The 27,763-nt window shown below is 40.1% G+C and overlaps 1 protein-coding gene across 2 annotated transcripts in view; it reads left to right on the forward strand.

Moving 5' to 3' along the window:
* uvrag (UV radiation resistance associated gene) overlaps nt 1–27,763 on the forward strand; it is a 108,388-nt gene that overhangs the window by 62,877 nt on the left and 17,748 nt on the right. Inside the window, exon 14 of one of the 2 annotated variants that reach the window (XM_044140827.1) lies at nt 476–813. The exons of the other annotated variant lie outside the window; for it this stretch is intronic. Coding sequence (XP_043996762.1) covers nt 476–505 — 30 coding nt within the window. The 3' untranslated portion in view covers nt 506–813. Of the gene's footprint in view, nt 1–475; nt 814–27,763 lie in introns of those variants that run through there. 2 annotated transcript variants of the gene reach the window in all.

Here is a 27,763-nt window from a genome sequence, read left to right on the forward strand (position 1 = left end):
GTGAAACCTCACCATCGCCATAGTTTTATGTTCCTATCACTGATTTTCAGAAGATCCTGATGTCATTTTGAACATTTTTTATGTGACTCTGTGGCCAGTTTGTGATGTTTCTAGTCCAAATATGATCTTTGCATCCTTTTGTAGGAAAAATGGAAATGATGGCGGTTAAACATCCGCATAGAGGATCTTTGATGTTCACACATTTTAGGTTCTTTGACGTGTTAGTTCTCAACACATTAGGCATCAACTAACTAATTTTTTCTTATTTACATCTAATTTATCTTTAATTGTCTTCCAGTGAAGTAAGTTGAGAATTCTAAGATAAAACGCAATCTAAATTTGTCATAAGTAATAATTTTATTTCTGAATCACTATCAAATTATCTCACCTCTTGTAAAACCTTAATTTTTATGAGAAAAAAAAAGTAATCTTTTTCTTACGGATTTCGACCTCTCGTGTCATTTGCTGCAAAAAGCCTAACATCGCAGTGTTGTGGGCAAACTAACTGAAGGTGTTTTCCACATGTCGGAGTGTCCATCCATCTGTGAACTGCCTAAGCAGCAGGAAGCTGAGCACACTGGACCGCAAAGCCCAGCTACAGCCTCACGACTGTAAACTCGAGAGTCTTGTTAGATCTTTTTGGACATCAGGGAAATGAGCTGTGTGAAGCATGAACTGTACACAACCCACCGGTTGGTAGCATCAACTCATTTATAGTTTTGGTCTTGTCATGTGATTCGCTGATCTTGTGACTTCGCAATGCTTATTAGAGTGCATATATGTGAGTTGGCCACCTTTTTTTTTTATACGCCAGACACTTAAAAGCTCAGACTTTTAGAAGCTCACATTCCTTTTGCCTGTTTTTTTTTTTTTTTTTTAATACAGGTGGAGAGGAAGGGCACAACTTGCAGATTTTTCATTGAACTACCTAAGCCTATATTAGGTTTAAGTACATATTTTTGTAATGGCAATACATTAAAAGAAGCAAATAAACAAACAATTCAAATTCTTCTTGAAATACGACAATATTTATATGTTTTTTAGCCTAAAATGCAATAACATTTTTTTTTTATTGTACGCTTCATCAATTGTAGCAAAGAATGCGTCTGCAACTAAAGCAAATACTCCTCAATCAATCAGCACAGCGTTGTCCTAATCTGAAGACTGTTTTTTGGATTAACCGATTAATAATTGGATAGCAAAGGGTGCTTAAGAGGATTATTTTTTATTTATTTTTTTGCTTTTTTTGAACCAGGTGAAGCTAAATCTACTTCTAGCCACGTGAGTTGTGTGTAGAACTTAATCACCGACAAAGGATTTAAAAAAATTCAATATGTCTATATATTGTTTGTACAGTTTTGGCTTATGTCCTTTTTTGAGTCTGCATACTCAAATTAACAATTAAATTAGTATTAATGGATTCATCACGATTAATGTGATTATTTCAGATCTAATGTGAATGTTGCTTAGTTTGACCCTAATATGCTTTGAACTAAAAACGTTTTTGCTCAAAAAAGAGTGAAACGAGCCTAAATGCATCTCGTGCTACATCATTTTCTCATTAAATGCCTTGATAGATAACCACATGATGCATCTAATTTTAAATAATCACGATGTTTCTTGAATAACAGTCAAAATTAACTCTCAGTCCAGATTTTAATCCAGGATTTCTTAGTTCATTGGATCTCTGCAGATGTTCCTGTTGTTATATGTAGAACATTTGGTGTGCAGTCATCAAGTTCTTATTCCCACCTTTTAACTCCCCCAACACACACACACACACACACACACACACACCCAGTCCATTTTTGATCAAAGCTACACCTCATGACCCGAGCTTTCTGAGATTTCAATTTCACGAACCTCGACCATGTGTTGCCATCAGACTGCGTGCTCAGTCTTGCTGAAACTTTAATTTGCTTGCTGATAGAAGGCACATGGAAGTAACTTCGGGAGAAATATTCCTGACTGCAGTCGACGCGTCACAAATCAAATCTAAAATAATAATGCCAAGGCTGCCTTTGCCAGATTTAGTGACATAATCTATGGCTTGAAGGTCTTTTCAGGTTATCAAGAGAAAACCCACGGTGTCAATTTATAAGACAGTTTAACGAGTCGAATAGAAGAGTGGGAATGTGGAGCTTTTGAAGGAATCTGGTCTGCTGACGATGAAAAATGAGATCCACTCAGCAGGATGTCCTCAACAGTGTTCATGAAACCTCTGCTGAAAGATTCTAACTCCAGGCTTTTTAAAGTCAGATGGAAACAATCAGCTGGGCACAGGTGGGCACATGTGAGGGGTGAATGATAGCTGTGAGATACATCTGGAAGGACGAACTAAGACAACGGAGGCCTGCTCTCAGGCAAAACTATTTATGCAAACTAAACGTGGCACTTTAAAGCTTCGGTATGCAACTTATAAAAAACTGTTTTTTGCATATTTGTTAAAACTATAACTTCGTCGTGAAGATGTACGACAGATAATGTGAGGAAAAACTCGAGCTCTTATGCCTTCTCCTAGTGAACTCAGTGCTAACTGCAGAAACGCAGAACTTGTTCTTGTTCTCCGTTCACATCCTCTCCCTTACTCTCTGCTGCCCTGCAGATGTTTCCCAACAGCAGAGCTTGTCACGAATGCTCAAGCTAGTTAGCAAGGTGGTAGATAAACAGTTTTCCTGTAATGGTAAGTTGTTTCTCCGCCATTAGTACATTAAGCAGCGTGTACACGAGATTGATTGACTAGCTCCGATTGCTTGTTTTTGACTGGGAGCGGTTCATTTCTTCAGATGGAGGAGGGGAAGGAACGTGATCTTTTTTTCACAGTTTTAATAAATGTGTAATAAACGGATGTAACTGATCAACATACTCTGACGCTAATTTGAGCATGTGGCTAATTTGTTTGTGTACTTGTGCCTTTGCACTTTAGCACCAGTTTCATTGAATAGGAGAAACATTGTGCATCCAGAAAGTATTCACAGCTCTTCACTTTTTCCACATTTGTTGTTACATACTTACGGGGTCAACACACAGGGAATGACGAACAACATGGAAAGGAGAAAGTTTTCCGCCACTCGGAGTGAATCCAGGACACGATTGTCGCAGCAGGACTCTTTCTAAACTTTCTAAAACTGGCCAGCCATCTATGCTGAGTGATTGGAGGAGAAGGTCCTTAGTCAGGGAGGAGACAAAGAACCGTTTCAGTGTGGAGAGACGAGATCCTTCCAGTAGGACAACCGTCTCTGCAGCGATCCACCAGTCAAACCTGAATAGTAGAGCAGTCATACCTTAATAAAAGGTTCATGCCAGTTGGTCTGGAGTTTACCAAACGTCACCTGACGGACTCTCAGACTAGGAGAAACACGGTCGTCTGGTCGGATGAGACGAAGACTGAACTCTTAGGTGTGAATGCCAGGCGCCATGTTTGGATTAAACCAGGCCAATACCATCCCCACAGTGAAGCATGGTGGTGGCAGCATCAAGCTGTAGGGATATTTTGCATCAGCAGGAACTGTCATACTAGTCAGGATAGAGGGAAAGATGAATGCAGCAATGTCCCAAAAATATCCTGGATGGAAAGCTGCTCCAGAGCATCTGGACCTCAGACTGGGGCGACGGTTCATTTGGCAGCAGGGTGGCGACCCAAACCACTTGGCCAAGATCTCAAAGGTGTGGCTTCAGAACTTCTCTGAATGTCGAGGAGCGTCCAAGTCAGAGTCCAGACATGCTTCTGATTGAACATATCTGAAAAGATGTGAAAGTGGCCCAACCTGCCTGAAGATAGGTGAGTTTAACTTGCAGCATCTTATTCTAAGAGATTTGAGGCTAGAACACTTCCCAAAGCAAAAGCTATGAATACATACGTAAATTGTATTTCTTAGTTTCCGTTTGGTAAAAATTTCCACATCGTCATAATGGGATATTTGTGTGTAGAATTTTCAGGAAAGAGATTAATTTGATCCAATTTGGAATGTAACAAGATGTGGAAAAAGTGAAGCACTGCAGATACTTTCTGGATGTGCCGTTTCCTGCTCTATTTTTTCCGAAGGAGCAGTAATGCATAAAGAGTTCAGGAGAACATCAGTATTTTCTCAGGGTGAAATTTCATCTCCGTTTTAAAGCTCAATGATGCACATTCCACGTGTCCCTCTGTCCATCCATCTTAACAGCGAGTTATCAGGTTTGCCTCTAAGTAATATCATTTTGTGGCCAAAACGGTTCAGCTCCATATGTTAGTGATAATAAGTCACAGTTTTTAAAACCGAAGAGGTGGTTAGCTTGTCACTTTCAACAAAGGAGAAGACGATTCTGGAGACGATTCTTCTCCGCCTCACTTCTGATAACTCTGCAAAAGGCTTCTCGGCCAACTTCTGCAAGCTTGTAATCGATCAATTACATCACAGAAGCTCAGATTTGAGTTGAGCCCAAGTAAAGACGAGATCCTTTTCCTTCAGCATGTGGTTTGAACTCCTCTGTTCTCATTCCAAACCAGTTGATCAAAGAAAAATCACTATTTTCTGGACTGGGTTTGCATGATGCTCAAGATGCTCAACAAATTGAGCAGCAATCTGACCAGAAACTCAGAACTTAAATCTTATTCTGATCAGTATTTGCTTCATGAGTGAAGATTCCAAATAAACCATATTATTAGTTATTACAGTGAAGCTAATGGGAAGCATGGAGATGCAAGAAGCTTTTAAATGAAACTATTTTCTACACGTGAAGACATCATTCAGGACGCGAGAGGATAAGAGCAATGCAGTGTAATATTGCAAAGTTTGTCTTTCTGCGTGTCATACAACTTGCTGTATTTTAGCCGTACTTGGACCTTTTTCTAAATCTGATTGTATAGGAGGCCTCTTCAAACTCCAAAAAAAATGAAGGTGACATTTTTCTCGGTTGATTAATTTTTTGTCTTTTTATTCTAACTGCACTAATTGCTACATTACGATTTGTATTGTTTAAAATCTAAACCCCAAAAACATGTCATCTTTCTTTAAAGTAGTAGCCTATTTTACATCGACTGTTCTCTCTCACACGGTGCGTCTTTGCCTCTGTTCTTGATATTAATAGAGACGACCTCCAGTGACCAAAAAGTATTTTGAATACTATTACCACTATTTCTCATATTAAGTTCATAGAAAGGAATCAGGATAAGCTAAGATCGAAGAGAATTGCTCAACAAAAGTAAGAGATCTAAAACACAGCCCTTCCTGCCCAAAGAGGGGTGAGAATGCAAATATAATTTAACCGCAGTTGTACTGTGATGTCGTTTAAAGTCTGGTCAAGACAGACTTTAAATGTCTAGCGCATTTAAAGTCTAGGAAGCTTGATGGAGTACACTATGAGGTGTTAACAGCTCCTCTGGCTGCCTGAATTAAATTTGGTTACCATGGAATAGTGAAATTGACATACAAATGTATCCAAACCTCCAAATATTTCATGTGCAATCAAATAACATAAGAAAACTGCTAAAGTCACCCTTTTCTTTTTATTACTGTTCTGTGTGTTGGTAAGCATGCTCTTTCTCATTTGCAGAAATGATCCAACAAAAGCAATGTGATTTTTTTTTTTTTTCCCCCGTTCAGCTCCATTGTTAAATGATTACCATCGGGCTGCTGCTGTTTGTTAAAAGTTTGGCCCCTGCTACATCTGAGGCCTGCAGCTGGGCCTGAACTGGTCTTCCACAGGGGGGCACAAACGCCAAACCTGCCTTTCCTCCATTTGCAGAGACAAATGAGCCAAGTTAGTGTGGCTGACTCCAAAGGAAAACCAGCAGCCTTTTGTCTGGAAAAGAGCCATGTGCTGCATTCTCCAATTCTCAGTTATCCACTTGGCTATGCTATTGTGAAACAGGCATGTGGGGCTGATTAGACGACAACTGATGCTACACAACATCTACGGGAACAATTAGGTCTTGGTTACTTGGACGAAGAGATTTTGTGGCCTCAAGCATAGGAAAACACAGAAGTACAATTTATTACAGTAAATTCTCTGCAGGGACATTCAAGCCACCCCTGGATTCACCTTCATTTCTGTCGATTGGAGCAAGACGGCTGCAGTCTTCCACCTCTCAGGTCTCTAGCAACTTTGTACCGTGATCTACAGGCAAAGTGCCATAGCGGTGGTCTGATGCATACGTCAAACAGCCTGCTGCAGTAAAGAGTGGCAACTTTGGCTCCATAAAGCACTGCCATGACTCATGGGGAAGCCTACTGCTGTTAGTGGTTAAAGGAGGTGGCAGCGAGCAGAACAGGAACTGCTTGAACGAAGTTATTCTTGTTGATGCTGTTTGGAAAAGGTTTTACATGATTGGGAAAGGTAAACTTAACCTTTTCGAATTACAATAATTATCAGTAAGAGGCTGTTTACTCCTTAGGGGTCCTCTATAATCCTGGGATTAAGAGATTAACCATAATGCGTTACTGTTAAATTTAGCTGCAAACCTTCTCAATCTAATTTAGCAAAAATCGCAAGCACATTTGTAGAAAGTTTGCATTGTCACACACAGGAAAGACTCTGTGTTTAATCTGGTCCTCTAGTGTTGCAACTATGCAAATGCTTTTAAGCCCAAGTAAAAAAAACAAAAAACAAAAGTAATTATTTTCTTCAAAGCTAAGCTTTTCAATGAGGCCGTGTTGGTTTGGATAGCATGCAAGAAAAGTTGTACTTTTTGTCTACAGAAACCGACGTAGGAGAAAATTTTTGATTTGTAAATAATAAACAAGCTGGCAGGAAAGCCATGTCTCTGTTTGCCGTCTTAAAAAAAGAATGTGGAAATACACAGTGTCTGTCATCTGTTTTGATGAGGAGAGTGCAAACAAACCCGTTCACCTCTTGCTGCTTTTAGCATGAGTAGCATCTTCAAATCGACATGCTTTTTTTTTTGTGAACTTTGGGTCCTCGGCTCGTTTCTTCACCTCTGGGGCAACGCCGGTGACCTCAGACCGAAGAGATGCGACAGAGTCTTGGCATAGCGCTTTGCTGCCATTAGCTCATGTGATTGGGCTCCAATAAAAACCAGATGACCCACAGACAAGGAAAAAGTGAACATTAAGCAGATGCCCTCCACCTCAGTGTAAATGGTCAAGACAGCTAAAATTCCCTAATGTAAACTGTCTCCAACTATTACTTTGCTCCTTTTCTTCTTTATTATTGTGGATCCTGGAGATCGAACAAGATTTCCAACTTTGTATGCACCGTTAAAGACCGACTCATCTGCTTCTTACTTTCTGTGTCTTACAGAAGTGTTTAAATACTTTGAAATTTTCACATTTTCCTTGAATAACTCAAAACTTTACTGGGATTTTATATGATAGACCAGAACAATGTAGAGTGATGGTTACACATTTTCTGTGTACTAACTATGACTTTTGGAGCAACTGGATTTTATCAAGGGCAGTTATGGGCACAGGAAACTGAAAAGTTAGTTCTGCTTACTATAAAGAATCATCATCACGGTATTTAGTGGAAGCTAAAGCGTAAACTTAAATTCAAATTATATACATACCTGCAACCCTCTAACACAAATTTAATTTTGACATTATACCTTACATGTTCTATAATGCCCTTAAATATTGTATTTATGTTTAGATCTTGTTCTTTACTGTCCATGTTTAATTTTTTTATTGTACGTTTCTTATTTGAAATGAAGTTTCTGGAAAAAATGGGGAAATATGAGGAGAGGAAACTGTAAATAGTCTTCACCTACTTCAAAATAAGAGCATGAACATAAACGTCTTATTACTTGAAGAATTTTTAAAAGGCCACAATCAAACCTTCGACACAGATGTTGAACTTTATCCAAATGAAAGTTATCCTGTAACAATAATTTAAGGGAAGCTTTTAGCTCCTTATTGGAAGACGTATGCCCACCACTGATTAAAGGGTATCAGAGTAAAAGGGGACGATTGCAATCCACCCGCCACACATTTCAGATTTCTTGTTAAAATGTCGCTACAGCTGCTGCGTAGCTGTTTGCTGCATAGCTCTGCATATCAGAATGATCTGGATGCAATCAGCCAGTTTTACACAAAATCAAATTTACACTAATAAAATGCGACCTTCTTGCTCCCTAGCGTGATACATTGTATGTAAATGCTCACAATTGTAATATCAGTTTCTGTTGTCACATCTTGGAGTCATTCCTCATGGCAATCTGACCCAGTAGAACTGTTTGAAGATGAAGAGGAAACTGTGATGTGTAACTTCATACCCTAAATCTACTTAGGCTCTTTTATGTGGGGGAGGAAGAAAAAGATCACAGCTAACTAGGATCCATCGTTGGAACGCAGAGGCGTCGCTCTTTGATGAGAAGTTCTCCTCCGGTTGACTGTGTGCCGTGTTTGTGCCGTCTTTTTGGCTCCGTTGCTTAGATCCCCTCTAAATGCGAGCAGAAACTGGATCCCCCCGAGGATGTTTCTCAGAAACGAAGCACATTAGACAGAAATATTTCAGATTTCATTTAGAAGGGTTGTCTCTTTGTCCAGTTGAGTCCTGTGGTTTGTGACTCACTTGCTGGTGTGCTCCACAAAAACCTTCTCGGCGAAAGAAGAGAAGGGAAACAGACGGGTAATTCTCCACTGTTCCCCTCGAACAAAACTCTCACTCTTCTGTTTACTTACCCCCTGCACAAACTTCATCTCGACAAACAGACCCGTCAGGATTTAGAAATTATGATGCAGCCAACTGTGAGGTGTTTGTTTACTTGAACTCCGCTTCCCCCAGGCTCTGCCACCATCTCTACCCAAAGACAGACAAGACCTGGAAGCAATCAGAGCATTTCAACGGCCTGCTGCCACTTTGTGTCTTCATCTCTCCGTGATGGCCACATCCGTTTTTCATTTTCGAGGGATTGATATAAAAAAAAGCATAATTGAGAGGACAGGCACCAGCAAATGCAAAACTATCTCATAGTGTGCCTCGTATTCAGCCCTGAGGAAGGAGAAAAGTAAGACGTGGGATTCTTTGTAATCTAAGCCACTAAGGTGTCTGTTTTTGCTTTAGTTTGGTGAAATATAGTTTGAATAACCGTCACTTCCCACACGTCCACATGCCGTACAAATGTTGAACAGTGAGCATCAGACAACATGTTTGAAGTTTCAACGCCATCATTTTCTACTCCTACCAACCCTTCTGATCTCTTATTCCCTGACAGTGAAAAGCACTTCAAAATTAGTCACATTTCAGGCAAGTAACCATCCCTGGCAGGCAGAAAGTGGTAAAACCGAGAGCAGTTTCAGTCTGGTTGTGAGATCAACAGTGTGAGTGGAGACCGACACTGTTGGCCCTCTCATGGTTACTACATAGAGAGCAGAGAGGAGGGAAAATTTGTTTCGTATTTAGTTTTAGATATGTGATGCGTGTCTCTTGCATTGCTGGGGTATTTCATTGATGCATTTATGCTTCATCAAAGTAGCAATAATTGTTGCATTGACACTGTACCCAACTTAAATGTTCTTTTACAGGCCCAAACAGTTATTTGTCTCTCCTGGTAAAGATTTTTTAAAACGCCTTAAAATAAACTGATCTTTAACTACAATACAATGGGCCCCTGGTAATCACGGGGTTTAGGGACCACAACTGGTCACTAATGGCTAAAATACCGGCAATACTTATGCCACTCTCTAAAGATGCACATGACATTCAAACACCAAATATACCATAATGTCTGGTTCACAAGGCAAACTTTTAAACTTGAAAAACCTGAGAGGCCCACACCTGATGATTGGTCCTACAGTGTGTGGATTAAAGGATTTCTTAAACATGCATGAAAAAAAATCAAACACCCGAGGTATGTGTTTGATGAGGGAATATCCCTGTAACATGATGTGAATCTCAAAAAAGTCGGTTTTACATGTTACTGCTCCTTTAAGTAAATCCAGGCTTTTTTTAAGCACACCTCTCTCTGCCGGTGGGTTTTCAGATCCCGACTGTGTGGTCCCAGTTTTCCATCACAAATATTTGTTGTTAGCTACAGCTTGAATCCAGTGCAACATTTTGCTCAGACTTTGTTACTGGTGGAACCCCCTTTTATATTTTACAACAGGAAGTGGAAAGCTCTCTTTATCTTTTCTTCTTCTTCTTCTATAAAAAGTGTCACTAAAAGTAGGCGACTGCCGCGTTGCCTATCTGTCGTCTTCTCGCTCGGTCTCAACCACTCAAGTTCAGCCGCTTCCTAAAGCGAGAAAGACGAGTTGAATTACTGGACGCTCCCATGCTGACCAGCCCCTACCTTCTGTCAGCCAGAACATTTGATTTACAAGCAGGCCTCAGACTCCACTTCTAAGTGTGTGTCACTGTTCTGTGGTTTCCACTTCTGGGTGTGTGTACATAGTGAGGCTGCTGGTGTGCTGCGATTATGCTGCAGCTCCTGGCTTTATGGGAATTCCTCTGGATAACCACCTATGACTTTATGAAACACTTAAGTTGGTTTAATTGATTTTCCACATTTTGAGGTCACTTGTTCCAGGTTTGTCCTTCACCACAAAGGGGATCCAGGGCAGCTCCTTACATTGTATATAAGGCCAATCGTTAAGTTAATGTTAATGGGGAATAATCCTACAACTGTGTGAAGCTGAGAGAAAGGGGGGGAAATGAAGTTGGTTAAAAGGTTTTTTTATTATTATGTTTAGGCTCATTTGACCAAATTAGCCCTTGGGTTAGCAGAGTGAAAGGCTGTAAAAAATTTGTTATGCTGAAACATTATAAACATGCAAAAAGAAGAAATTAAATAAAAAAGGTGAATTCCTTGGAACTGTTTTTAAAAGTAAATCCAAGATAAGTTGTTTCTCATCGTGTTTATTTATTTTCATTCATTCAAAAAAAATTTTTTTTGGTATATTCCATCTGGACTTTTTTTTTTTACCGATGAGAAAAACAGATTAATTTTGAGTCCCATGTAGTTTTTGATTATTTTTAAAAAGAAGAGAAGGATAACCTTTGAAGATGGCTAGAAAAGAAAAAATGTAGTTGTTTTTTTTTTTATAACAAAAGATAAAATCTGTGGCCAACTGCTGAGCAGGACGCCAGCTGACCATGCATACGATGCGGCGCTCGGAGATTCAGTCCTCCCAAAAGTAACACGTCTGAATCCACTGTGGTGTACCAGCGACGCTGGCAGCAAACATCTTTCCATCCAAATAACAAAGTAGTTGGGTGTGTTGCGTACATATAATGACAAAAAAGCAGCAGTAAAAGTAGTGGGTCTTGCCAGTAGAAGTGTTGGTTACTATGGAGACTGAATGGTGTGAATGGTGCCTCCTGACTTTGCCCTAATTTGTTTTTGATGTGTTTGAAAAATTACTCGTTCAATTTTAATAATTAAAACTATATTTTCTATTTATCTCATTTGGAAGGAGTTGAAACAAAATTCCAAACTTATGTTTTACACTCAAAGTCATGGTTTCATTTTTTTTATTTTTTAGTTTTTTATATATAAACCAGCGTGCAAAAATAAACATTTGACAAAATGATTAGATCCAAATAATCCTCACAACAAAGTCAGTTTATCACCTCACTTTATGGACCAAGATCTGGAAATAAAAGTGATTTCTTTAAGATAATTTTTCAATTAGTTTATAGGGATGTAAAAAAAACTTATTTATCTAAGAAGGGTACCAAATTTCTGTGATTCATTATTTTAATAGCCTGTCCTGCTCAAGCATGTGGAGCTGGTGGAGAGGAAGAACTCCCCTTATGCAACAAGAAACCTCCTGCAGAACCAGGCTAAAAGAGCATGTGAAAAATCCTCTGGTTCTGTGCTCTATTTATTTTGAGAACAAATGACAGTATTACAAAGTGTTACATTTTACCTTCTGGAATATGTTACAAGTCTTAAATGCAGAGTTGGATGTAAATCGCCGCATTAAATGAAGCTGACAAGATAAATGCTAAAATATCTTGTGGTCTTACCGTCAACAGTAGGGGGGAAAAAAAAAAAGTCAGAGTAAGTACAAGAATCAATACAATCTAATATATTTGCATTCCCCGTAATGTCCCAATGTTTTCAAGTGTTGTGTTGCACATTTAATAACTCAAAGAATCAGAACGAATAAATTGAGACCCAAAAATCACAAAAGGGATTCGCCTGTGTGCCTCATCTTTCCCCATCAATCAGATCAGCGATGTTGTGATTATTTCTGAATGTAGCTTTTCCCACAGATCAAACTGTGGATTTTTCTGTCCAGGCATTCCAGAAACTGTACGTTTGCTGTGATTCAGGGTGTTTAGAGCGTGCTGGCTGCGCTCCTCCATCATTTACTTAATAGTGTGTCTGCAGTTTACAGCTGTTTGGAATTTGTAGTTGAAGCATGTTTTCCTTTCTTTTTTCTTGTTTTTGTTTCCCCATATCTCACTTATGTGCTTGAACCACTAAGGTTTAGCAATGAGGACGTACTAAATTCTCTTGTTTCGTTTTTCTTTGTCATATGATCATATCTGAAGCACTGGCTTTCAGATAACAAAACCTCTCAGTGAAACAAACAAACAAACAAAAATCCTATGAGACTTCTCACTGTACAATCTGCTTCCTCCACTGGGAGTTTTATCAGTGGCTTTGATCAGACTTAGGTCATACTGTGTTACAATATCTGTAGTTTTTGGATCCATCCTGCTTTTCTCTCAGTTATTAAGTAGGGGATAGAAACTGGACCAAGGCACACAAACAGAAGAATTTTCTTTTGCTAGTAGACCCTCTCTCCCACCTCCTACTTGTCATGAGAATGTAGAGGGGAGAAACAGAGTATATTTCATGTCACGGAGTTTAGAAAAACTTGTTTGTTTTGTTAATTCATCAAACCCCGCGTGCTGCCATTTGGGTGTTTGAGGTACTGCAGTCATTATCGTGTCTGACTTAAATTAAACAGCTCTGAGAATAAAACAATGCTGGCCCCGTCTGGTCAGTGTTTGAACAAATACAAATCTGGTTCTGCTGAAATCCTGCAAACCAGCTTTGTTTTGTTTTTTTTACATGGATGTGGGTTCTGTTAAAGCCATTCGACTCCGATTTTACTCTACGTAACTAACAAGACTGGATAGTTATGTAGAGTCCGTATGGTTGACACTCGGTAGACTTAAAGTCTCTTTTCTTCTTCTTTGAATAATCTCCTATTTGTTCAGTTTTTCTGAACGAACACTTTTCTCTGGGATCTAAAAGTAATGATCCTCAATCGGCTCAAACTCCCAGCTTCCTCTGCTGCACCAGGAGGATATGTAATATAAGGACGCTATCATATTTTAATTTCTGTCATTCGATCACGGCTTTCTCTTTATTAATGAAGCGTCTATGATGGGCTCAGGCCTGTCGTCCCCGAGGTCGTATAACAGTTTTACGGTTATTGGGAGAGGAAAGAGGCTAAGTGCCTCATGACAGCAGCTCTAAAGCAAACACCTGCTCAAGTTTGAAAAAATTAAAAAAAGAGGCCCTCAATCGACATCGTTTTCCTTTTAATGTGGAAATAATTAATGTACACTGCATCTTCTAAAGCTACATAGATTACTTCATGTTTTGCGCTTTAAGGAGTGGTCCCAGGATATTGAGACGAGTTAAGTAAATAATCGCAGTTATTTTTATGTGATTAAATGTATGGCTGTTATAAGGGCATTTAAAAGGTGTGAAAAGTTCAAAGTAGCCCTAAACTGATTCATTTCAACTCGAACTTGATTTAAAAAAAAAGCTTTTCTGAAGAAGGCTTTGACTAAACACCCCAAAATTATGCCTGGTTATGACAGGTTCAACAGATCTGAATGACGCAATCAGTTGTTTTCAAGAACTGCTAATCCTCCACATTTGCTTTTGCCGCTCCTCTTTAATGATTAGAAAGCCGGACAGAGACTTTTGAGTCGGGGATATGATCCTTGTATTTTATGGTTGGTGGAAGAGATGGTTTTAGCTTCCTCCCCACTCATAAGGTCATGGCATAATTCTGGACATTTTACTGCTTTTTGGGGCGGAATTGGCAGAATTCATTTCAATTGTTTGGTTTCCAGGCACAGACCTGTCCTTTTAAGAGTTGTCCATAAATGTGGAATCCGGCTGAAGTTATGTCTTCAGTTTGGTGCGGTTTAACCATGTGTGTTTGGGATCTGTGTTCTGTTGGAACAACCAATTGACCCAAACCTTAATCCTTTGGGGTGAAAAAATAACTTGGTTAGAATATTCAGAACCAATCCAGGAGCCACAAAGGCTCAAGCTGATCATCAAGATGGACCTTGAGGCTGCGGACCAAGAATTACACCACTTCTCCATAACTAATACATTTGTACTGGACTGAAATGTGCAGCTTTGATCAAAACTAGGTTTGGAGGGTTGCCATTAAGCATCCGGACTGACTTCCCCAAAGTCCTCGACCCTACTGAGAATTTGTGGACTTCTGCTTAAAGGTCGGTTAATGGCCAATTTCAAAGAACTTCACTAATTCTGCCAAGTAAAGTGGTCAAATATTTAGGCAGAAATAAGCCAGAAGCTTGTTCACAAATACAGAGAGCATGTGGTTGCAGTCCCTCTTGCTAAGGGACATTTTACCAAATGTAGTACAAATATTTTCAAATAGCATTTTGAAAATATTTAAGTGGCACATGGCTTTTAAAATTTATTGAAGGTGCATGTTGTTTTTTCACTCCAAAGCAGAGAAAAGAACAACTCAAATAAATCAGAAGAACTGAAGTGAATTCGAAATATGAATATGAAACGGATAAATGAATATTCCCATTATTAGTGTTTTAAAAACTTTTGACGTACTTTTGACAATCACTCTGATGCGAGAGACGTACCGAAAGGGGATCAGAATCTTTATCAAAAGGATAGGAGTTCAAGAAAAAGTTTGTCCCACTGCAGGTCCAAATGAAAACCTGCAGGATTCAAGCGATCTCCTGCTATTACCTAGTTCACACAGCAAAATCCTTATTCCGACTCATGTCCTGATTTGTGCTCACGGTTCTTGTCCATGAGGACAAACATGAACTAGAAAGTCTGGTGGACATCATAGATGGGTTGTTTTTTTAGTTTTTTTCTCTAACGTCATTTCTTCCTCCTGTTCAGCCGTGTTTGTTTATTCCGAACTCACGTTTTGTTGCAAGAGTTTTTGCGAGATTTCCCGTCTGACATCTTGATGTCAAATCCGTCTGAAATTAAATGGCTCCACACCACACTCTGTCTGACTACACCTAAGATTTTTTTGTTGTTGTGTGGGCTCTTTGAGGTTTTCTAATTTTAAAATCTTTCAGTGTGATCCAGGCATAAGTTCTGGCTACCAGAACCCCTGGGAAAATGGACCTTCATACCTCCAAGTTGGGGCTACTGTCACGGGAAGCCAAAGACCCAACAGCATATTTGGCACTGCTGCTCTGAAATATTAGTACAATCAATTTAAAATTAATCATTTTCAAACATAAATTTAGCCAACCCTTGCTTCAATAGGATAGTTAGCACATTAAAACTGATTATTTTTTCCCATTTAAATCTGACACGCTTATGTCATTTGTTCAGATTCGGCCTAATTACAGATCAACGGCTTTGTTTGTTGGTGTCGCCCATGTTGCTACCCATACATTATGATGGAAAGCAGACATATATCTGGTGTTGGTGGACAAATTATTGCCTGTGCGGCTGTTGTCCCCATGGAAACGGGCCCTTTTTTCAAAATTAAAAACACGCCTCACTCAGGTTGTTGGCTCCTTCTTTTAAGAGCAATGTGGACAGTCCCCACAACGGGGACAACCACCTCTGACTAAACTTACACCCAAACAGAGACACACATGCACATGCTGTAATTATTGTCGGTTTACATGTTCAGCTTTGTTGTGTTTGGTGCCTTCGCCTTGCAACCGCCTCAGCTGTCAGAAGTTGGAGCATAAAGAGCTGGAGTTTATCTCTTATTTCCATGACTGTGGAGCTGCTGCAGGACTCAGGCAATAAGCAGAAATGCCATAACTTCAGTCCTACTTGAAGTAGTTCTTAGTTTTCTGTATCTAAACCCCTCTGTTTATCCCAGCAGTGTGGCTGGCTGAGATGTGTTGGATGTCTCTCTTTAGTTTAAGCTTTTCTTGCTATTCTATAATTTAAGAAATGGGCTTACTTCCGTATCCAATTCACCCAACTCTCATTTCAGTTGAGCTGTGGCCTCCATCCAGCTCATTAAAGAGTTAGAAACCGCACGTTCAACCTCACACTTTTGTCCCGTTGCTGAATTGATGGAAAACCTTACGTACTAGTTGGCCTCAAGAGTAAAGGGGGGTCGATGGGGAAGTAGAACCACACAATGGAGATTTGTTTCTCATTCTCTGCCTCTCTCTTTACATCCTAATCAGATTTGGTTAATCAGGAATTAGGTGGCATTTAAACAAATTGCATTTGCCTCTTTTATATATGTATATATATATATATATATATATATATATATATATATATATATATATATATATATATATATATATGTGTGTTTTTTCTTTCTGTGGATGTTTTTGTGAAGTTCTACACGACGCGTCCGTTGCAGAGGAAAATGTATACGGCGTGGGCTATGCAAACCGTGCAGATTTAAAAGGAAGGGACTTTTACTGATTATGTATATTTTAGTCTGGCAGCAGCTGCAGAGGAAGTGCAGCAAATTAATCTAATCGTTGTTCGGGCCAACCGGTCAGGGGCTGGTATTAAGCAAGGCTCAACTGTGGGTGGGTGAAAGAGAAGAAGCTTGAGTGTAACATTGAATTTATAGATTGCGTTTTGTTTTGTCATAAGGTTTTGGTTCTGATTTAATTTGTTTCTTTCTTATTTTTTTATTGCTTCATTGTTAAAATTACATGTTGTACACAGTAGTATCCCTAATCACTCATTCATTCTAACAAATCTTTTTCCTATTGGGCTGTGACTGCTTCAGTTCCAAACACTGGAACCTTTTGGCAGCACAAAAAATGTTTTAACATCCTTAACACTATGCAGGGTCACAGTTGAACAAACCCAGATGACCAGAGAATGCTCGGGGCGCTCCAAAGTAAACCGGACGCAGCCCGTGCTCTCCCAGTACCGTGGCAGGTTTTAATTTGATCCGCAGAGCCAATGAAACGGAGAGCCAGGGCTCTCTTTGCTGCTGTTTATTGTTCTGTTATGCTGCTTAAAAAATTTCTTCGCTCGTCTCCAACATTTATTTTCAAGTCCAGCTGGTTTTTGCTGAGGGTAAAATTTTACGGCATTATTGCTTACAGGCAAATTTGTCACTTAGTTTCGGAACGTCAAGGTTAGATTTAATCCCACCTTTTCTTCAGACGGGTTAATTACTTTCTTGGTAGAGATCAATTTGGAAAACACCGACTACCTTTCAAAGCTTTTTAAAAAAAAACCTAAAAGTGATGAATATTTTAAGAAAACATATTTTCTGTTTGTGTTCTACTTTTCCCTGAAGCCTAACATCCTTGGCCGTTTCTCTTGGAGAACGACCATGATTGCCGATCTTTTCTGTGGGAATCTAAACAAAGTTGATCTCGGTGCCCATAACCTTGATGTCTACTAATACCTATTAAGAATCATTTTATTCATGGAGCTTTGTCTGTATACATAAACACAATTTTGCTGATGCTCAGCAGTAGGCAGTTTCCACCAAAGTAGACTATTTTTAGCTTATGGCATTTATTGAAGAGTCTGCAGTGATTCCAGTTTTCTAGCAGATCACAATCATAAAGCCACACCTGTTGATTTTGATTTCGGCCAATACAGATTTTTTTTTTAATCTTGACTTGAAAATTTGCTAAATATACCAATAAAGCAGCTAAGTTGGCAACAGTTGTTAACTTCGCACATGCAGATATGACTTGGTGGGCGGGTGTGTCAGTCTTCACTCTACTGTCCACCGACACTAAAAATATTTCATGTGTTCAGTGATTAGAGTTTTTTTGAGTTTCCTATCATGGTCGGTTAAGCTTGAAGTTGTCCACTTCTGCTTACGGTCCCGCCAGTTTTTGCGATCATGGAAATTCACACAAAGTCAACAGATCCTTGCACTGTACTTTACTTGGCAGAATTAGTAAAGTTCTTTTAAACTGGTTGTTTTCCTGCCATTGATCGACCTTTAAGCACAAGTCTACAAGTCCATGCATGTTTTTTTCATGGTAATGGATAATTGTGAGTTTGTTGCAAATTTTCAGCAAAAATGTTGAAAAACTTGGGACTTAAGTGACTGCTGACTCCAACCTGCAGGTATTTTATGCCAGTCACAGCAACCAACTTTGCAGGATGATAAATTGTCCCTGCAGCTATGGCCATAAATGAGGATGTTATTGTTTTGTGATCATTTCCAAGTAATATAGTGGTAATGGGATAATAATGCAAGGACACATTCTCAAAGAATAGAAAAGTTTAGATGAACATTTAACACCAGAACATTTTAAATATCCTAAATGAACAAAACAGAAACGACAACATTTATTTTTCTCTGTAAACAAAATTGTCCTTCAGAAACACAATTAGTTGAGAACAATTCACCGGACTGAAGACTTTTCCCATCCAGTTTTTGGTAGAAAGAGAGAGAAAAGAATAAAATGATAAATCATACAAATAGAAATGATTACACTTGTTTTCATCTGATTAATTGATTTATTGCTTATTGCAATAGTATTTTTTACTTCTAACACATTGCTGCCTCAACCTCACTTGCTAATCTATAGTCTGTGATTGATATGGCAAGTAACAAATCACACTTATCCTCATACAGAAGTGTAAAGTACCAATCATGGTTACGGGTTGTGTCGCTGTCTGCTGACTTCGAGTTATTTATGTTCTTTTAAGAACATAAATGTTTGTGTTTTCAGTCTGCCTGCTTGTTTTGTTTTTCTCATCTTTATTTCTTCCATATGTACATTGTGGAAGGAGTTTGTTGTGGAAAGAATAAAGCAAAATTCATTGCAAATATTTCAAAAGTGCCGTCGGTCCACAAAATCTGTGATTTTGATAGCAAAAAAAATCTCAAAAACAATGGCAAAATTGTGGAAGGACTGATATGTGGGAATTTCATTCATACCTGAAAATCCTGTGGGGTTATTTTTCTTATTTTTTTGATTGGAAACAAAGGCACAGAGGGACTTTTCAGCGTTGATTAGCTGATCTACTCGTATCGCTCTGAAATAACTTTTCTTAAAGGTACTGGCTGAGCCTGTCAGTCTCCTCTGCTGCAGTAATAATAATATAAAATGTCAGTCAGGTCCACCAAATGAAAAGGGAGGGAAAAGAAAATAAGATGGTCATTCACAACCAGGAGAGAACATGTGGGCTGCAGAAAGCCAGAATAGGCACCTGCCCACAAACCTTACATTCATCCTCATCTGGACCCTGCTATTTTCCAAAGGGGCCTTGTGGAAACACAACTTGTATAAAAACAATTTCCCTCCTTGTAAAGTACCACATATAATTTTAATTCCAAATAATAAAAAGAGTCTGATTAGGCTCTAGCTTCAATAAAAGAAACCATTTATTGCTGCATTTGTCTGCTTTATTTATGCGGTGTACCGTTACTGGGCAGGAGCTTGTGTTGTTTGTGGAGAGAAGCTTTCTTCTGTTGCTGCGTCTCTTCTTGCCAAGAGAAAAATACTTATGTTCTGCACTGATCTCGAGCTGCCCTCCGTCTCTCTTTAATACCCCGTAGCGCCACGTTGAACCCCGTTGTTTGGCACTTTTTGGCGGTCCTGCCTCGGAAATTTATGGTTCCCAGAAGAACAAATTTTGTATATTTTGCTACGAAACTGTAAATCAGCAAATCAGCTGGCTAGCCTAGGTGTGATTTCCTGTGAGAGGTGGCTGGTGTGATTGATGACATTCCGACATGCCAATGCTGCTAACATGAAGTTGACCTCAGAGGTGGAACCTCACAAACAAAGTTAGCTTGTGAGGCTATCGGGTTACTTTGTTTGACTCTAGCGTTGCAGTCTCAAGACTGATTAGCCTTGAGGGCCTCATAAGGGGAGATGGCCCTTCCAATAGGTGTCACTGTAGCCCAGTAGACTCTGACCTCCTCTGCTGACCAGCACACACACGCACACACACACCCCTGTGGTGTAGTCACAGCTGGCATAGCTGTGTTCACCTCGGACCTTCCCCACGGTGATTGGGGTCACAGGAGACTTCCACTGATCTCTTGTGACCGGTCGTCTCCCTAAGTGAATTTCCTATTCGTCTCACACAGCCTTTCCCGTAATTATGTAAATCTGTTGACTGCATTTGGCAGCAATATGATACTCGGCAACGTCTAACAACAAGTAATGCGACAGAAGAGTCTGGTTTTAGTTAGGGTTGCATTTGAACTCGCCACACCTGTGTTACATTACTGTTGTTCAGAGGAGAGTGAAAGGGGTGGAGGGAAATCCAGCAATGGCAGATGAAGTGGAGGAGCTTTCAGTGCATAATACTGCTCCTGCTCCGCTTTTGACCCATGTAAAGAGTGAAGCAGCATTTCATTTGAGCTGTTCTGAGTGGACATGAGTGACATAAGTGACTACTGTCAAAGGCAAGTCACAGTAATGGTTACAAGCACACTAATGCAATCTGGTTCTATCACAGCTTTAATATAAGTAGCCCGATCTTAGATTTAAGTGCATATACTTCTTGGCCAACCACTGTGTAAAGCAGGGGTCCCCAAACTCGGTCCTCGAGGGCCGGCCTCCTGCATGTTTTCATTCTCTCCTTGGTTTAACGCACCTGAATCAGACGATGGCTCGTTAGAAGGCCTAAGAAGAACATTGACATGCTGAAAAGGTTGTTGGTGCCACCAGGGAGAGAACTAAAACATGCTGGATGCCGGCCCTCGAGGACCGACTTTGGGGACTCCTGGTGTAAAGGCTCGACACAAGGTAGGCGAAGTCTCTCTTTCTCCATTTATTTCCTATGAAAGTTACTCAGTGAGGTGACAATCACTTGCCCTCCTCCAGCCAAGCGAAATTCAGACATGTGAAATTTCAAGCTTGTACGCGTACATGTTCATCTTTTGTCTGTGTCCTGTGTGTTGATTTCACTGCATGTGGTGGAAAATTTGTCTTCCTTACCTACTTTTCAAAAAGTCCAGGGTAATGTTTCAAAAACAATGGGTTGAAAAGAATGGGACTTAACTTGAAGTAATATTTCTTGTTAATTTTATGCTTTTAATCATTATTTACTTTAAATATTTAATTTTAATAGCAGGATTTATTGCTTCTGCACTTAATCCCCATTCCCCAGTTCTGCACAGATCAACAGGCATGCAAGACCGACAATCACGCGTTGAAGTCATTTTAGAGTGAGCAGTTATCCTGATTCATGTTTTTGGATGGTAGGAGAAAGTTGGGGTTCCTGTAAAGAACCTACTGTATATTAAGGAAGAACATACAGACTCCACAGCTGGCTCAGAGAAAATAGTATTTAGAGCAGACCTGTTCTAACTGAATATGGAACGTTGCCACCTCTTTTTAGTTTGTGCTCCTGATTGTTTGAGTGTGAAGTTTGAAGGAGCTGTCAAATGGACTGTAGCCGCTATTGAAGGATCAACTCCGGTCAAGCAAGTTCCCCCTGAAAGCAGACCGCAGGATGTTAACGGCAGCCCCAGAAAACTAAAATGTGTTGTTAGACTTGCAATGTTTTGCTGTGTCCTTCTGACATATTGCTTACTTAATAATCGTTAGACACTTTGCCGAACGTCATTAAGATTGTAAACATCTTTCAACAAATTCCTAAGTAAATAAATTTAAAGTCAACATTACATAACAGGCTGTTCACATCAACCCTAATCATGAGCTTCTAAGCTCTGTTTTTCATTTTCTACATCGTATCTCATCTTTTCAACATACTTCTAAACTTTCACACAGAGCGAATTCAATTGCAAATGTCCAATGTATTTGGTTGTGAAATCTTTCTTTTCTTTACGGCATTCCTCTGGTGAATAGATTCTGATGTTTGAAAGAAAGGTTCCATACGGTGTCCATCAAGCTGCAGAGTTTCAGATGGAAGAGGTGGATAAAAGTCATAACTTTAATAATGCTCCTGTATTTGCCTATTATTTGTCTCCAGACAGTTTCTCACACTAAGCAAAACTTCAGCGGCTTTGATTTTACTTACTCTCTGTTCTCTCTTATGTTGAGCAGGATCATTAGCTCTGATCGCCAATGTTGGAAAATGTTCATTTGTGTTTCATCAACCAATAAATTCACAAAAGTAAAACTACATGTGTTTTGTTTTATGACACCAGTGATTGATTTAATTACTTGTAATACAACTGTATCAAATCACGTGATCTTTTGACTTTGAGCTTTTCCATATTTACTGCAGATGTTAAAGGTTTTTGTCAGCAAGAGCAGTTTATCAACTGGTCAGCTCTAAACGTGAACTTTCTCTGAAGCTTGATTAAGCTTTCAATAATTAATAACTGAAAATATAATATATTAAGCGAACATCGGTTAGTATTTATCTTCATATGGGTGTGTTTCTCATCTCTGAAGGAATTGTTTTTGTTTGTTTTTTTAAATCCATAGTATAAAATAACATTGTTCTGATTCAACTGATATATTTGGGTTAATTTTAAAGATTGGTTCAAAGTAAGTTTAAAAAAATGTGTAGATAAATGTTTCAACTTTCTTGATGCTTAACAAAATTGGCTAAATTCTTGTTAGATTCTGCTGGAAGGCTGCACGGTGGCGCAGTTGGTAGAGGTGTTGCCTTGCAGCAAGAAGGTCCTGGGTTCGATTCCCGGCCCGGGGTCTTTCTGCATGGAGGTTGCATGTTCTCCCTGTGCATGGTGGGTTCTCTCCGGGTTCTCCAGCTTCCTCCCACAGTCCAAAAACGTGACTGTCAGGTTAATTGGTCTCTCTAAAGTCTCCCTGGGTGTGAGTGAGTGTGTGAATGGTTGTGTGTCCTGTATGTCTCTGTGTTGCCCTGCGACAGACTGGCAACCTGTCCAGGGTGAACCCCGGAACGTAGCTGGAGAGGAACCAGCAACCCTCCTGACCCCATTTGGGACAAGGATGAACAGAAAATGGATGAATGGATGGATGATTCTGCTGGAATCTGCCACAAGCAATTTACAATTTCATCACATTTTAGATAAAAGTATTATTAAAAGGAATGAACATAATTAAGAGTGTCTCTCTGAGTCTGCTCTCAAGTAATGCCGTTACCCAACAGGCCTCCCTCCTGCCTCATACACTGACTGATATTGTGACGAGAACAGAACGGCACACACCGTCTAATGTTGCCACTTCGAGATGTGAAATGCAACAAAAGTTCTAATCTCTGCTCCCATTTATCAGGGAAAAAGAAATATCTTTTGTAAGTCGTGTTTAGGTCAGAAGCGATTCTTCACAGTCCAAATTTGTGGGAAGAAATTTTCAGCAGTAAGCAAACGCCTGTGGTGTTTATGAGTTCTGATTCTTAGTTTGACTTCGAGAGTGGATGATGATGAGCGTGGCACGCATTCAAGGCCAGAACGCTGCTTCCAGTTGAAGGGAAGTGAGTTTCTCTTGTGAATGAATTATATGACCTTAGTCAGACTCAAACAACTTTTCAGCCCTGTTCTGTATATTTATGGAGACACATGAAAGGCTGCAGTGATTAATCATATTGGATTTCATATTCCATGCCGCACCACACGATTGTTGAGGTTTTGAACCTCTGTTGCACCATGTGAGGTTTTACCATCAACTATAGCAAAAGCTGTAAATGCAAAGTCTTTAAACATCTGGACAGTAAATAACAATGAGGCACAGCTATAAATGTATGTCAAATGAAGAGTTTCGCATGTTTTTTTTGTTATACAGTTTAGCTCTGATCTGCTGCAATTTTAGGTCGGCCATTTTGTTTTCGCATTAGTGGTTGAGTGATGGATGCATAGACTAAGTTGGGCAGGACAATTACAGTGAAAGATTCTGCCCAACTTATTGAAGTTGTTGGGGACAAACATTTGAATGCATTGAAAGAAAAAGCTCTACGAAAACAGGAAGTGCTGTCGTAAGCTAACTTCCTGTAGATCCCCCCCCCTATTGTAAATAGCAATTATGTTCAGCAGACCAGTTTTCCTGGATGTTTTGTCAATTTTCCACCTTTGTGTCACATGCACTGTATTTGCTGTTCCTTGTAATGTTTTGTTTCATTGGGTCTTAGCTGCTGGGGTAAAATAAACATGCTCTATAGGAAAAACTTGTTGCTAGAAAAGGCGTGTTCTGTAATTCTGCTGGACAACTTCAGCTGAATTAAAACATCAAAACAAAATGGAGGTCCTCCAGAATGTAAATACTACGTTCTAATGTTTGCACCACAGAGGTGAAAGGACTGTTTATTGGATCAAAGCTACATGTAGTGCTGAGACTGCTGGCAACCATCATCCTCTTGGCAAGTGGAAGAAACGGAAATCCAAGGATTCGGAGCGGTGTATGTGGCTCTCGGAGCTGTAAACAAAAACTTACAATAATTGGAGCAACGCGCCACTGTGCGGGTCTGTTGGACAAGTTAAAACATATTGACAAGAGCCAAACAAGCTGAAGAATATAAATATACTGTAGTTGACGGCTATAATGAGAAGGATAAAGCTTCAGGGCTTCACCTGCTGCCATGGTGAAAGTTGGTGTTTTATGCAGCAGCCAAACAGCGCCAGAGGGACTCTAGATGGCCCAGACTGGTTCTAATGAGGCAAGAAACGGTTACCATTTTATTGCATGCATCACTATGTGCCAAGTGTTTTATATACTGAAATCTTTGTAAGTTGGAATCTATGCAATTTCAACCATATTGGACGGAAACTTATTAACCCAGCTGGGGTTCCTGTACAGCAGGGATCTCAAACTCCAGTCCTCGAGGGCCGCTGTCCTGCAACGTTTAGATGTGCCTCTGCTGCACCACACCTGAATAGAATAATTAGGTCGTTAGCAAGACTCTGGAGAACTGATCTACACAAGGAGGAGGTAATTAAGCCATTTCATTCCAGTGTTTTGTACCTGTGGCACAACTAAAAACTGCAGGACAGCGGCCCTTGAGGACTGGAGTTCGAGACCCCTGCTATCCAACCTGGAAAATTCTGGAATTTAATTTAATTTAATCATTTTCCATATCTGCGTTAGTATAACCTGGTTATTGTATATGACAAAAAAGTTAATTTGAAATGCTTTCACTTGTCAAATATTTCTCATAAACAAATTAATCTTTTATTGTTTCTGCTGAAGCATCCGTTCCAAAGGACAGAGGAAGAGAGAACACCTGGTTAGCCCGTCTTTAATGAACTGTCATAAGTACTAATGAGCCCCCTGATTACCTTCCCCAGGGAGCCTGTAAAAGCCGTGCTCTTTCTATTTTTACCAATGGACAAAAGCACGCTAGCTATAAATCACAGGATAATTGTCCATCCATGCAGGACAGACATGCACAAGATCTTCTGGAGTTTGATCTGTTGATACATGGATTGCGCGGTTCATGATGAAAACATTCTGCGTCCCAGGCTTCCTTCGGCTCCCATCTCCAGTGACATTACAAGTTCTGAATCCTGACGATGTCTGAGCCGCATTTCCTGGACTGCTACCATAAAAGGAAATAAGTGGGAGGGGGCCTGGTCACCTGCCTCCCCCTGCACCCCCTGCCCTCGGCACCTCGTCATCGGTAATCAGCCTCACAGTTCTCTGCTGCCTGCCCACATTAGAGCTCTAATCTGAAGGTGATTAGCCCTGACAAACTCAGGGAAACTGTAATATGCGGTATAAGCGAGACTGTTTGTTTAGCCTCTGAACAGGGCTCAGGGCGAGCAGGAAGGTTTCGCCAAATGATGGATGGCATTCACTGTAAACTGACTGGTTCCCTCAGGATCTCAGTCAGTTTACAGTGTGTTTCTGTGTGGTCATGGCTCCAGCGGATTGGCAGCCTCAACCTGTATACAATCCCCCATTCTTTGCAGAGTGGCTTTGTCTTTGCGAGGAATCCTACCCTTCTTAGACTTTGCCCTCACACATCACGCTACACATGCTGCGGTTTTGTTCAGTCGTTACACTAGAACCTGAAGGTGCAGAGAAAAAGGTGTGAGCAGGAACGTGCAACTCTGCTTGGATCAACTCCACTGTGTCGTGATAAAACTCTAGTGGGTGTCCCGCACTGCACCTCTCCACCCCCAGCCGCTTGGTGCGCTCACCTTTCAGCTGTCCTCAATGGGGCCGGGGAATTTCTCACAACGATCTGTTTAGCCCCATCACAAAGAAGCCTGTGGACGGTTTTGGAAACATGCTTTCACACACACTGACACGCACGCCGAGGATACCAGCTATCATCACAGCGAGTTAGGAAGGAGAAACTGGAAACGACAAGCCATCTCTCAAGCCGATTGATCCTGACTTTCGTACATCGTCTTCTTGCTGACACAGTAACACCGATTGTTTCTTTGTTCTGTTGTGTGCAGAAGAGTCGGACCGCTCTGCTTCGTATTCAGTGTCTGTTACAACATGTTGCGACATCCTCCCAGGGAACGGTTTGGGTTTACAGACCAGAATCTAAACCTCACCCTCTCTTCTGTTTGTTTCCATCCCGATGCCGAAGCTTTCGAGGCGCTGACAGTTGCAAATGACGCCCAGCTTTTTGTTATTAAGCCGTCTTGTGCTTTCTTCCTCTGCTGCTCCAACATACTCCGATCCTCCATGTGAGTTAGCCGGGTCACTAATGTTTTTGTTTGTCTCAGGCGAAGGGAAGGAACGTTTACGTATTTGACAGCCGGCGCACACTGTGAGTGCCTCCATAAGACGAGGGCCTTAAGCAACACACAGATACACAAGCTGCATTTCCATTAGCAATGTGCACAAATCTTTGTCAGTATTCTGTTAATGTTGGAAAAAAAACCACAACTTCGTAATTGTGTTGTTTCCATAAAAAAAAAAATATATATATATATATATATTTTAATTAAAATCACATGAATAATTCAGTTTACGGAATAAGTCAGTAGCCCTCCCGCAGTTTAAGAGGCAGGGTTAAAAATCATGGCAGAGACTTAAAGGGTTACATGAGATATAATCATATTCATAGCTTTAGCGCTCATCATCAATCAGCCGTCAGAGGAGAGGTCGGCGTTTTACTCAGGTGTTGGAGCAACTGCCCCCTTACTCTTGGGTGCGGATATGCATTCGACTTTTTGGGGAAATTGTAGTTGCGATTTTACAGAAGAGCCATGGATTCAAAACTTTTGAATTGAACTCAAGTTTTTATGAACTGTGAAATGCTGTGAGAGCTCTGGTGGAATCAGCTGCACATTGTCTGGAAGAAAAAAAAAACAAAACAAAAAAAAAAACTAAGAGTAAGCCATCGTCCTCCTACTATTTCCTGTTGCCTTTATCCAGGAGTAACATCCGTCTGTTGATCATGTGACTCATGTGATGCAACAAAATGTTTTCATTGCAATTTTGCTAAATAAATAAATTCCGACATGGACAATAAAAAAACTCCACCTCATCCTAGTCCAAAAGCTTTCTAGAGGAAAACTTGAGTTTTCTCAAAATGTTCATGTTTCAAAATAAATTTCATGTATGTTTATTTTGCAATTTCAATTTTACAGTCAATGGAAAAACAGCTAGACACAAACAGAGCACCAACCGTCAAGACATTTGATGCATTTGTGGATGTTGATGGTCTGGCTTGCAGAGCTGTAGGCCAGCTGTCGGGATGTGAACATTTCTTCTTGTAGGTTTTGAGGAATTTTTAGTTTCCTGCCCAAACGTAAAGTTCTGTGATTCCAGGAATTTTTTTCTGTGCATTTCTGACCTCAAGTGGAGTGAAAAACTTTAGCAAACCATTCTCAAA

Source organism: Gambusia affinis, linkage group LG15 (genome assembly GCF_019740435.1).
Source record: "Gambusia affinis linkage group LG15, SWU_Gaff_1.0, whole genome shotgun sequence".
Taxonomy (NCBI): domain Eukaryota; kingdom Metazoa; phylum Chordata; class Actinopteri; order Cyprinodontiformes; family Poeciliidae; genus Gambusia; species Gambusia affinis.